The 13,609-nt window shown below is 41.9% G+C and overlaps 1 protein-coding gene across 10 annotated transcripts in view; it reads left to right on the top strand.

Annotated features, from left to right (window-relative positions):
• Positions 1-13,609, top strand: part of nrxn2b (neurexin 2b) — an 835,675-nt gene that overhangs the window by 430,028 nt on the left and 392,038 nt on the right. For all 10 annotated transcript variants that reach the window (XM_078164201.1, XM_078164202.1, XM_078164203.1 and 7 more), the window contains one exon: positions 13,371-13,490. In XM_078164201.1, the coding sequence (XP_078020327.1) occupies positions 13,371-13,490 (120 nt within the window). The remainder of the gene's footprint in view (positions 1-13,370; positions 13,491-13,609) is intronic.

The following is a 13,609-nucleotide window of genomic DNA, read 5'->3' as shown; positions in this document are numbered from 1 at the left end:
TCACGTAATACAGAGCAATGTTGGTAATTTCTGAAAGGCTTGTCCTTGATTTATACTAGGTAAACATGCAAATGAAGCTGTCAGATTCTTTTTAAACAAACTAAAGGTTTTTGTTGTTATTTTTCGATGCCAAGATTGCTGGAAAAGCAAAAAAAACAGATTAAATGAATTTAAGTATACAGCGTGTCAGGAAGGCTTCTCCAACTTCTCCTTCTACAACCTTACAGAACAAGCTTTGGTAAGAAAAAGACAGAAATAGAGGTGAAAATAGACTGAGATAGCACTGATTAAATGAAATGCAGGCATCGCAGTGCTGTTTCCACAAGAAAAATGCAGATTAGTTTACAAGCCAGAGAATGGCGAGATGCTGACTGAGAGGTTAGACCTATTCACAAGGCTCTATCCAATAGTATTCAGTCAAAGCTTGTATCCAAGTATGATTTCCATAGCAAAAATTTGACTCACTTATTCCTTTCAAACCCAGGAAATGCAGATATCTTTAAAGACACATTATCCACATGTTGATGGATGGATGGATGGATGGATGGATGGATACAGACTGAGAAAGAGGAGCTCTACTTGTCACCAACAATCAACAGTTTTTGTTTGCTAGTAAGGATATGCCATGTAGCTTTATTGCAGCTATACATAATTCTTATCCCTGTTGGTTAAGTTTCAGTTGACTATTGGGACTCATACATCAGTCAAAACAAGTAGCGTTTAATAGAGCATACATATTAACATAAAGGGAGAGTATCTTATCTGGCTTGTTTAACAGATTTCCTTCTGCACCAGAGATTATAATTAAATGTGAAATTTCTTAGATGTTATTATATTTGTGTGTCATAAAGCTGGCAGGAGATTATAGTGCATGAAAAATGTACTGCTATTAAAGATGTCTTTAATAGCAGAGTTTCCATTATCTCTCTTGCATCTATTCAGGATGTAAAGACAAGGGTTTTTACAGAAACAAGCCAAAGATGCTACCCCTTGGTGAATGATTCTCATGGCCTGCTGGTTTAGTTTTGTAAGTTCCAGGCAGCCATTATACTGGTGGGAAAAAAAACATCATTCCAGGGCATTATTTTGACTGTCAGTTTTATTGTATTCATATGACAGAAAAATACTATTGGAAGGCAAAGTGACAGTGACACTTTTAGTCTTTCAATTTACAACATAAATATGATATTCTTTCCTCGTCACTCAGTCACTCACTTGTACTGTGTAGATTTAACCAACCTTTATTTCCCATGTGGTATTTTAATTTACTGTATTGTACATTATGGTAACATACCTATTGGACATACACTGCCACCGTGACGTCACCCATTGGTTTGTAAACCCCCATTTTGAGGCCTCGAGTTTGGCAATTTGGCTGTAGCTACCTTAGACTTTTGGAGTTAGAAGTGACCATATTTGAACAGGCAGAGCAAACCGTATTGCCAGCTGCTGGCATGGTTACCACAGTGCATTTACAGCTATTGTTAACTCTGATAATACCAATGCTAATTTTCGCTAGCACAAAATGGGCTTAAAGCCTTAAAAAACTGAACCTCCAACTCCTGAAGGTTTTTTAAGTTTGGCATTTCAGCCGTTGCTATCCTGGAATTTTGGAGCCAGAAATGACAATATTTGGACAACAGAGGGGAGACAACCCTCATGCTAGCTGCTACCGTAGTTAGTATGATGCATTCACAGCTATGGTTTAGTGTGACAATGTAAATGCTAATGCTAAGTTTTGTTAGCAAGAAAAATAGGCTTAAAACTATTAAAACAAAATTTACTTTCTTGGAGAACTGAATGTCTGACTTCTTTTAGGATCTTTTGGTGCAACCAAACACTAAACAAAACGTTTTAGGCGACTAAAAACATTTAACTTTCATGATCTGAAAACACACTGAAATAGTGACAGCTATGGCTAAATGTATGAATTAAGGTTACCTCATGTTTTACATAATAATTGTCGCTGCAATTTATCAACGGATGGCACCCAACTGTCATCCAAAGCATTCATGCCCTTAATTATGTAACTTTCAGCCATGATACCATTTAAACAGCAGAGTTATATAGAAATTCACCCCCCAAACAGTTGTCATAACCAAGAAAATTAGATTTCCAGACCAAAATAGACTATTTACATTTATATTTCTCCTTTAATTTGGGCATTTTAACATGGGTGTCTATGGGGATTTGATTGCTCTTGGAGCCAGCCTCAAGTGGCCATTAGAGGAACTGCAATTTTTATTTTATTTTTTTTTTTATTTTCAGCCCCAAAGATTGCTGCCTTCTTTTGTATTATTACAGGCACTGTTACACTGTAAAATTCAGTCTCATTTTATTGTATCGCCTCAGTCTGTGCATCCAATCAAGATTGACTGCTTTGACTGATTGTGCTGCTTTAATAGCTAGCCACCTTAGCTAGCACTTAGGTTATTATCTGCAACACTACAGATGAGTGTCATTTTCTGCCGTTTATACTGTAGTTCCCTGAATGAGCTATAAGCGTAACATAATCTCACTTTCAAATGGTAATCATACACTGATTATATGCAGTGGAAAACCCGCACGATATTACTTTATGAATAAACATGTGACCTGCATATTATTAAGTTCTTTTAGTAACATGGTCTGATCTCCTGCATGTCAAGATGTACTTTGTTTGTTTGTGATTTATTATTTCCTTTGCTGTGGTTTGTTTTGGAAATGTAACAAATAATACAAGGATACTGAGGGTTTCTCCTGCTTTGGCAAACATCTCTGAGTCATGTTTGCTTTTCATAAAGGATATGATGCATACCCTTTTGCACATGGTGTCCTCAATCTTGCATTAACATTTCTAATGAATGTGGTGAGTATGTGAGAGCGGTGGCAGAAAGGGCTCTCTGTGTCCCGGAATTTAGGCCCCGCCGTCCAGACGCCAGTCGGCTGGAGTAATCAAGTGTGAAGGTTGTGAGGAGCAAACAGCCATTAACCTCCCAAACACAGGCCGTCATCGCCGTCTGCAGAGGACAGAGGGGAGGGCGTGTGTGTGTGTGTGTGTGTGTGTGTGATTTTCACTGTCGGTATGTGAATGAGAGTGAGTGCCAGGGTGTAGTATAGGATTTTGTATGTGTGTCCTTTATTGCTGTCTGATGGATAGAGTGGATAGTGGATGAGTGGATGAGTGCATGGTGCGTGTCTGCAGCTAGGACTGTCATCAGTTGGGTAGAGAGGATTGTGTGTGTGTGTGTGTGTGTACATCTGGGTGTGTGCAATGGTGCTTGCAGCATGCAACTTTGAGGCCTTGGCTACAGTCTAGTAAATACTCATTGGCGTACTTTCAGACTTTCACATATATACTCTGGCATTTTTAGCTATTTATTCTGATTTGTGGTCAAATCAGGCCATGCATCCCACACTGTCTGCCAATCCAATATGATCTCAGCACACATTATTCCCATATGGCGGTGCAGTGTGGCTGTGCTTGGCACGCCCAGGCCTGCGACCGCCTGTTTGACATGCCACTGTGTCGGCTGGTGTGATGCCATGCTGAACCAACCCATCTGCTCCAGGCCGAGCTGGCACGAGGGAGAACTCATTGGAGGCATGCATGAGGAAAAAGGGCATTGGACCTGGGGTTTGGCGAGGCATGGCGTCCAAAAATCTACTGAACTACTGCCCTCAAAATGGTCCAGTGCATAAATAAGGGTGTGATGGAGTGTGTGAGTGTGTTTGTTTTCAGTCAGCGAGTAAATACACTTTTGAAAAGTGGATAAGCTGTCCACCTTACTAGCTGTAGAAGGCTTCCACCAGCCTGAAACTGCAGGTGAAGTCTGTATTATGTAAATTCATTTTGCATATTATGAAAGTATTATCAAGAGTGGTGCTTTCATGAATTAATTCCCTCCTGAAACGGTAACTGAGGGTTTGTTTGTGGGTCAATGACAAAGAAGTCAAAGGAATTTAAAAAAATCAAACCAAGATGCAATCTGTTATGAATATAAAGTATGCAGTTTTACAATGTTTGTGGATGTCTTCCTCATGGGGATCGCCAACTGAATGTCATAGTTTACTCACCTATTTATGTCTAGTTACATCACGGGATAGAGGTGTATTTATTGTAGGTGGAGAGCTGTAGGATTAAGGTTGTGTTTGATAATGTGTGTGTGGGTTCTGGGAGTGGGATTGCAGGTTTGCATGTCTTAGGTGTAGGCCAAATTTGGTCACAAATGTTCCAATACATAATGATTGGCCTTTATACATAAGATGTGTGTGTAATTGAGGTTAATGTGAGGTACACAAAGTTCAAATCAAGCAGCAACCTCGGGCTGAAAAATGAAGCCAACATGGAAGTGCCAAAGACTGCAGTTCTTTGAATGGCCACTTGAGGCTGGTTCCAGATGCCAGTCAGTCCCCATAGATCCACATATTAAAATGCCCAACTTTACAGTAAAAATAAACATGTTTACAGCCTGGCACAAAAACAGTTTGAGTCTCTATATCTAATTTCCTCCTTCATGACAACTCTGTTTTATAAACTCACCCATTTCCATTTTATTAGGGCTTCTCAGTCAGATCCACCCCTTGCTCCTCCACAACGCCAATAATATGGTCACTTCTGGCTCCAAAAAAACCCAAGATGGCGACGGTCAGAATGCTGAACTCGAGGCTTCAAGCAGGAATCAACCAATGAATGAATGACTTCATAGTAGCTATATCCATTACTTTTACAGATGTTAGAAATTTAGTGAAAGAGTAAAGAAGAATTAAGGTCAGGTAGAAGTTATAAGAGTTAGAAGTTATGGTTAATGCTTGGTGAAGGTTTAGGGTTAAGATTAGGAATGTTAATCAGTTAACTGCCAAGATTATTTTTGACCAGTTATGCATGTCTGTCAGTAGGTTAATGTTGCCACTTTTTAGTTTACTGCACTATACACCAACTACGTCTGGTGGGAGCTCTTTAGTGGTGCCGCTCATTTGGAGATGACCGCTAGTAATGCCATCCCAATCTGACAGGAATGCTATGGAAACACTGTGCCCACCCTCTGGTCTCCCCCCAGGTTGTCCCATTGAGTAGGTGTCCCAGTTTTGAGCCGCAACCCACTTGAGCATTACTGTTAGCACTGTTGGCAGCATCAGCATGCTAGTGGTGCTAGTAGACGGCATTACCAGCAGGAATTAAGGGGTCAGCAGGACCTATGGGGTGCACAGTGCAGAGCAGCCAAGGCTAACGTTAGCTCTACCATTGGAGACCAATGAGTGGCCCACCAGAGTGGGCAGTGGGCACTATGTTTCCACATGTTAACGTGGCCACCTGAAAAGTGGCGCTTAACTTACTGAGTCAATGGAGCATGGGACCAAGGGAAAGACTGCTTTCATGTATATTTTCATTTAAAGTTAACTGATTAGTTATCAGTTAATAGGTATTGGGCTACCAAAAACAAAATCAAGTGAAACTGACATCCTTAATTAGGACTGTAGCAATTCAGCTAAAGCTACCAAAGAATACGTCCAAGGCTATGCAATCTCCTGAAAGTCACGCCAGACCATTGGGCATGTGTGCAAATAGGATTGAAAATATGTGTAACATTGGATTGGAGCAGGTTATCAGTGTGTCTTTCAGAACACATCAGGGGTCCTTTTCAGTGCTGCAATGAGATGTTCAGTATTTATAGGATTTGTTCATTTGGGTGGGAGGAGAGCATTCAGCCATTTGAACTTAAGAGGCAACACACTGTGAGGCTCTGTTAAAAAAGAATCGATAGCAAGTCAGGCGGATTCAGAGGAGATACAGTTCAGGAAGGTGTTTTAAAGGCAGAGATACCTGGGACAGATCAGTTGTTTGTGGATTTCTGTGTGTCTCTGTGTGCGTGTGTTTTCTAACAGTAGCTTGCAGTGCAGGGAAGTCATTTGAGGGTAAGGAGAGTGTGTTGGAGGAGGAAAAGATTGTTAGAGAGACGTACAAGGATACGGCAGGGAGAAAGGGAGAAAGTGTGTGTGTGTGTGTGTGTGTGAGAGAGAGAGAGAGAGAGAGAGAGAGAGAGAGAGAGAGAGACTGAGGGGGGGTGGGGGCGTTCCTCTTCATTACCGACACTAAGGAGCCATGCCAGGAGCACAGATGGCAGAGGAGAGAGGGGGGGCTTGAGGTTGGCACATAAATTGCAACACACACTTGCACACTGCATACATTCACACAAAGCAACATAAAAAAAAAATGTAAATCCAAAGAATAAGTCATCAAAGCTCAATATACTGTCTTTACAATTGTGATATACAATTCAGGTATAGCAAACAGCACATTCACATGGATATTGCCCACAAGATCACCTGCCCACGCACACACGCAGACACACACACACGTGTCATCAAGCCATCCCAGGGTGTTCTCATGCCAGTCTTTTGGCCAGGACAGCAACTGTGCTGACACTGCATTTCACTCCTTATCTTTTGGCAGTCTCACTTTGTCTAACAGCACACACACACACACACGCACACACACACACGCACACACACTACCGTCTCATCACGCTCCCTTTTCTCCAACCCCTCATCACCACTGATGCTATAACCTAAGACCTAAATTAACATTTTAGCAGCACCTTTTTAAAATAAATAAATTAAAAAAAAAGTCTCTCTCTCTATCTATCATTCACACGCACACACACTCAGACCCCCAATGGTCCAATTAGGAGCACTGGTCTGTTTGCGCGGCAGGAAAGCGGGGCGCCCTGTTTGTGTGTGGGAGATGTATCTATTGTGCACAGCATGTACTGCTCTCCTCTGCAAGGTTGAACGGAAGAGCAAGCAGTCACACTCTCTCTTTACTTCTCTCTCTCACACACAGGCACGCACACACACAGACCTCCCACAAAAGTTGGAAGCAAGAAAGCCATGTAGTCTCAGTTCATAGCCTACAGTACCTACAATACACCTAAGGAACGCCTACCACCTCCCCGTCCTTACACTGTAGCTGAAATCTCTTTGTTGCATGAAAATCCATCTTCCAACACTAGCTATGCATTTTTAAATTTATACACATCATTTACCGTGGACACGTAGCTGGATATGGACTATAGAACATAAAACATCTATAAATGTTGATCGATTGTTAGAAAAAACAAATGTGCAGCTGCTATCGCTTTGTCAGGTTTAAAATTGTCTTTTCAGTGGATGCAAAAGTCATTTTTCCATCATATTTAATAACTTTGAAAGCCCCAAAAAAGAAAAACATTGATTGATGGTTTTAATGATTACTGGAAGAACATTTTGCATCCGCTAGCTTCGGGCTTTTTCTTTTTCAAATTTCATTTCAAATAAGATTTTTGCTCTAGGCCCATGTACAGAGAAGGAAATGGCTTCCAGGTGATGGTGCCATATGGTTACCTTATTTTAATACCTTTTTACATTATTATGTGACAGTTGTTGTGCAATAACTGTTTGAAATTAAGTGTGTTTGGTTCACGTGTGCTTCTGTTGAAACAGTACACACATTTTAGATCTTTTTCAATTAATTTTAGACTGCAGTTTTCTGTCTGACGCATGCTTAGTTGACACAGAATCACATACGCAGAGAATGACACAATTAATTTTGTGCAAAATAAATTGCCTTGTGTAAAATGTCAATGTAATATACTTATCCATGAAGACATTTTTTAAACCTATTTCCAAATAATGCTTAGTTTAGTAGGATTTGTTAAGATTAATGTCAGTGCAGTTCTGACACGAATGAAAGTTCACGTGCATCACCCCCCCACTGCTGATGGCCCACTCCTGATTCCTGACATTTTCGAATTGCATAATGAACATTATTATTCAACGGCAGCCATTCAAAACATACAATAACAACCCTGCAGCATATCTCCTGTGATTTTAGTTGCAAAGAACTAAGTGCATCCTCTTTACACATTTTCAAAGTGGTTTGCACTAGCACAAGTATGTGCATACATCTGTGTGTACAGTACAGTTTGTCTAGTTCACTGTGCTTTCCCAGATGGGTGCACAGCAGGGGGTTGCCTGAGGTCTATCACCTGGTAGTGAAATGCTAATCATGAACATAAATAAAGTCCTACGCTTATACTGCACGCACACACACATATTCCCACTTCGATTACAACATTATGTCCTTCTTGCTAAATTTTCTGGGGACATCTTTTTTTATCCCCCTCTTTTCCATATGAATTCACAAAGAAGCCAGGCATTACTATTCCCCCTGGTCAGCATTTGGTCTCTCTGGTTGGATTTTTATCCTCCTCCACTGTTCTGCATGAAAAATCCATTTCAATCAGCTGGTATCCACCCTCATCCCCACATTTTCTGTTATCTTCTTCCCCTCCTCCATCTCTTTCTTTCAAGACCTCTTTTTTTAACCCACAGAATCAACATCCTCCCTTTTTTCCTGAGAGTGGGGCTGCTGAGCCGAGAATGAAACACTATACTGTGTTTCTTTCTTGAGCCATTTTAATTGGACTGCAGTCCACTGTTATATTTTCTTTTCTCTCATGTGTGCTTGCGAGTGGGGATGCACAAATGTGTGTGGCTTTGCAGAAACTCATGACCTCAAAAGTCCCCGAGTGCTAGTTGCTCATAATTATTTTCTCTTCCAGGGAATTTGAATCACAGAGCTTGAACTTGCATTCGCAACTGTATCTCATACTTGACGATGGCACGATCTGTCAAACCTCGTAAGAGGGAATATGACGCTGTTGTGGAACTGGACATAGTAGTTAGGGTTCCCCTGTTCAGTTTAGTCAGTGGCATTTTCAGGGCAAAGCATTATTCTAGGATATTTTTATCTGTTCAATGTTACATTTTCTTTTGATCTGTGAAAGCAGATTAGAGACTTTCCAAAGAGACAGTGATGAAGATAAATGTATTTTTACCACTGATCAAAATCCAGCCTCATCACTAGAATAAAATGTCAGTATTGTATGTTGCTGCAAACTACATATATGTTATGCATGCATTGGTTCCTTTCATATGTATCATAGCAACATTAGAGTGACATAGATCAGATTACATGTATTTGCACTGAGTTTCTCATCACAAGGTGGAGGGCATGGATGGATCTCATGACACCTAGGTGAGATCAAGCAGCAGACAGTGACAAACGACGGTACACGAACAACAAACAACATTTTCTGCCATGTTCGTTACGACAAAACCAGGTATTTTGTAACAGCACATTGTCAGCCATGTTTGTTGCGACAAAATTTAATATTCTCCCAGCTGGCACTGAATGTCAGTGCCCTCAGAGAGACATTGGACTCTTACATAGGATAGATGTTAAATTTAGGTTGGAATGAAAATTGGGTTGACTATGACATTTTGCAGATATTGGGTTTTGTTTTTCATCCCTTATGGCTAAAAGTTGGTATGTTACGTCAAGGTGACGTTGGTATGAGATGTTTGAGTGACGGTGGATTTTGGTTACGTCACCCAACGTCTCACCCTAAAGTCAACCTAAAGTCAATATGACATTGGTGGCCAGCTGTGTAAAGCCAAAACATGATCTTTTCCAACCCTAACCAGTTGCTTTTTCTGTGCTCAGAATTAAACAAGTTAACCACAGCAATTTCACAAGAACTGAAACTTAAAGGGCATAAAGTTTTAACACATCCACTGCATATGAAATGTACAAATGTAATGTATCTGTATTTTCCAGAAATATACAATGCCAACATTTATTCTGGCAACTGGGTTGCTTCATCTTAATTTCAGTGGCATTTGAACATACAGTAGGTTTTTCCAGCCACCAGTGTGACTAAGTTGATTGGGGCATGAACTGTCTGGTTAGCTCAAATACATCATCACATCCACTCTCTCCAAGCAAATGTTGACCTGCTGACACCCCTTGCTGTTATCCCTGGACCCGACAATCTCAACACAAACCACATATGCCTGAGCGACCCTGACAATCACTTGCCCCCATGTATGGCTGCATGACTCATGACTGACTCTGTTGTTGTCTACTGTTGGGCCAGCAGCAGACTTACCAGGGACTGCCCGTGGCCCTATCATGCTGTGGCACTGTTGTTTTGGCCAATACATTGGCTAGCACTGATCGCTCCTCTTTGGCCGGCTTCAAGCCCTCTGGCCAGCATCAGACTTCAGCGCACTTGTTAGCTTAACAACCGTGTCTGGGAAGCTCACTGGGTTTGCTGTGTGGCCAGAATCAGTCGAGGATGATTCTGAGTGACAATGGGGATGTAAGCTGGACCGCACATTAGACTGGTTTCATGCAGAATGCAACTGAAACAAATCTCAAAGTAGTGTTTAGTCCTGTTTTTACTTTGCAACATATTCAGTTTGTGAAATGCTCCTTCTATTTTAAGCATTAATCTGAGAGACATCTTGATCTCTGTGCCACTTGTACACAGTCAGAGCAAACAAACATTTCTCATCTCTCACTTCCTGATTGTCATGATGGAAATGTTGTCATCACTGACTGATGAGCAGCTTCACTCCCTGAAGTTGTTTTGATTAGGGTTTAGACATAATGATTATACAACTGTGTTCAAGTACTCACTGCTGCAACAGCAACCACACAGCCTGAATAGATACTGATGGCAACAACCCGCAGCCAATGGCTGACGGCTCGTGTTCCATTGATCCGATTGCATTAATCAAGGTTGTTTACAGAGAGAACACAGCCACCAATGATGGATGACTGCTGGTAATTACGCAACAGCCCACAAACATCACACCTCTCATTTATGGTGTGCTGACACAGTCAATGAAGATAATCCACAGTCCTGGCTATTTTTACACTAGTTAAGAAATCTCCCTGACACCTCTTCAGCTCCCACACGTTTAGAAAGTGCAAAGGAAAAAGTGACAGGATGAGAGGGGATGGTAATAAAAAAGATGAAAAGAGAGGGAGCTTCTGTTTGTGTGATCACAGCCCTTTGCCCTGCTGATCTCTGAGACAAAGTGAGAGGGCACAAGTGGCAGGATGAGAATTAATTGCATTTTAATAATCGGCAGCTCTTTTATTAATGAGCCCTGCGTCCCCCTTTGTTTTTCCAGCAGTGAGTACTTCCCTCTGCCAGCGGCTGAATTAGAGGCTTAGCAGCTCATTTAACCCTGCTCTCAACTTCCTTGTTTGCAGTGTTACCTGGGCAGTAAAGTGAGGCTTCACTTTGCTGTCAGCAATACACCGCATTGAGCCAACACCAGGTGCTTCATCAATATGTGCTTTCGAAGCAGTCATTGTTCTGCTGTAACACCCATGGCATAATGATCTGGGCGTAAAGCCAATGAATAAATATGCCAAAAGGTAATGTTTTAATTTCAGAGTCATACTTTTGATCACAGCAAGTTATTCGTCAACCTTTGACCCCTACGACCAAGTGTGTGACTTGCATCCCAAACTTTTCCTCAAGTGTTGTTGTTACTGTGTTGCGCTTTGCTCCTACAACCTAATAGGTCCCTCGGTTCACTTTTATACCACCTTTTGCCCGGAGCTTTTTGTTGCTTGGCTAGCCCATCCAGAGCAGCCCATATATCTTCAGCCCCCCATTGTTAGTGGTATTATAGCCAAATGGCTCCTGCTAGGTGTGCAGCAGTGGCCCTTGCTCACCTGCGGCCTGTAGCAGCCAAGCCAAATAAATATTACATGGACCCTATTCTAAAGGGTAGCCATTCCCACTCATTTGTGCTGCACTAGACTCTTCTAACTTTAACAATCTTACATCAGCCAGCCGGCTGTGCTGCTGTTGCTGCTGCTCGGTTGCACTTTGTTCCTCCGTTTCTTAGTTCTTCTCTTGGGTTCTTTTCACTCTTCTTTATTTCATCTTCATCCGTTTTCATATTTCCCCCTCTGTCCTCCTATCTGTCTTTGTATCAGCTCTAACTTCTCTGCTGACAACTTTCAGCCACTCTTTGCAGCAATATTGCAGCCTTTTCCTTTATATTTACTTCACACATGGTGTGATCAAAAGTCTCTCTTTCCAATTTCATGTGGCTGAAGACAAAAAGCCCATGAAAAAAAAACAATATAATAAAAAAGAAGTAACAGGAGTAAATGGGAAAACAATTCTCCAGTGGGCCATGTGTATGTTCTTGTCAGGCAGGGCCATCAATTGATGGGACTTTTTTTTTTTTTTTTTTCATCTAGACTACATAATTCCACACACAACTGGGAAGTGGACAATCATATTTCACCAGGCTGTTCTATATCATCCAGTCGAGCACCTGGTATAATACACTCAGGCTCCAGCCAGCCAACTAGTCAGAAAAGTCCCTGGAAGCAGAGTAGGATTTCTAATATTAGATCTACAAATCATCAGCGCTAATGGTGTAAGAAAGCCATTGTCTTTGGATGTCACTTTTCTTTATTTACCAGCAACAATGGCCCTTGCTTCACTCCAGAGCTGCCTAAAAGCGCACAGAGTACAGAAGGTGGCTTAATGGAAGTGACTACTCTCCTCCGGCATTCTGCTATTTCAGTCTGCCCTGCTGTTTACAGAATCATCCTTCTTCCCTCTTATCACTGATTACCTTCACCTGGGTACCATGACACCGTGCACGCCCACTGCTGGCAGGCCATCATTTCAGCCTCTGAAGCCATGTGAGAGATGATTCCTCTTTGTTGTCACATCACATACTTCCTCACTCTTGTATGCCTATTATTGAGCCCTTAAACAAACTTTGACAGCTATTAACCAGTACCAGCCACTGCCCTGACTTTAGCCATGAATCACGTCAACTCGTCAATGAAAGAGGAATTCATGACTGCTGTCTCAATCAAAATCTCCCCTGCTGTCACTCCCTAACGTCAACAATTTGTTCTAATGTAGATGTAATAAGGCCCTGTCATTGGCAGGATATAAATAGCTTGTTCCCCACTTTGAAAATGCGTTTATGTAAATATGGCTCCAATAAGCATTTCCCATATGCATCAAACTGTTTCTTTCAGTGGCAGAGGCAGAATAACAACAAGAGAGGTGAGTGTAGGAGAGGGGAACGGGGACAGCATTTTGGGGGATGAGCGGTTAAACTGCTAGTTTCACCCATCCAGACTGTCCTAAACACGCCTTAATGTAACGTCTGTAACACAGCACCTCCAGTTGTCGTTGGCTGCCTGTTCTAATTGACTTCCTCAACTGGTTATTTCTCCCACTGCCTTTGACGACATCATGCTGCAACACTGTGAGCTTTTGAGAGGACATTCGATTTTACAGTCTGTCAGGCCGGATATTTGATTCCTTTCATTTCCACTATACAGGGAGAATCTATAGTGTGAATGTGTCTCACAAACATGCAGGTTTTCTCCACTGGCACTGTCACCTACTGTGTATGAACTGTGTGTGTGTGGGTGCATGAGTGGGCCCGCACAGCATTCCCTGCTGTGCTGTTTGTGATTTGATTCCCCCCCCACTCCACTACCACAGGCAAAGGACCCGAGACGCTGTTCGCGGGGCAGAAGCTGAACGACAATGAGTGGCACACGGTGAAGGTGGTGCGAAGAGGCAAGAGCCTGCAGCTGTCTGTGGATAATGTCACAGTGGAAGGTTAGTTGTGTTTGCTACATTGAGGGATTAATTTGGGGTGAGGGGCAGTGATCAAGACCTCAGTGAGTGTGAGGATGTAGTCACAAATCCACATGTAATGCACCCACCCACATAGAGTC

This window comes from Epinephelus lanceolatus, chromosome 22, assembly GCF_041903045.1.
Source record: "Epinephelus lanceolatus isolate andai-2023 chromosome 22, ASM4190304v1, whole genome shotgun sequence".
Taxonomy (NCBI): domain Eukaryota; kingdom Metazoa; phylum Chordata; class Actinopteri; order Perciformes; family Serranidae; genus Epinephelus; species Epinephelus lanceolatus.
Note: the sequence above shows the minus strand (reverse complement) of the source record. Positions and strands in the feature narration are given on the sequence as shown.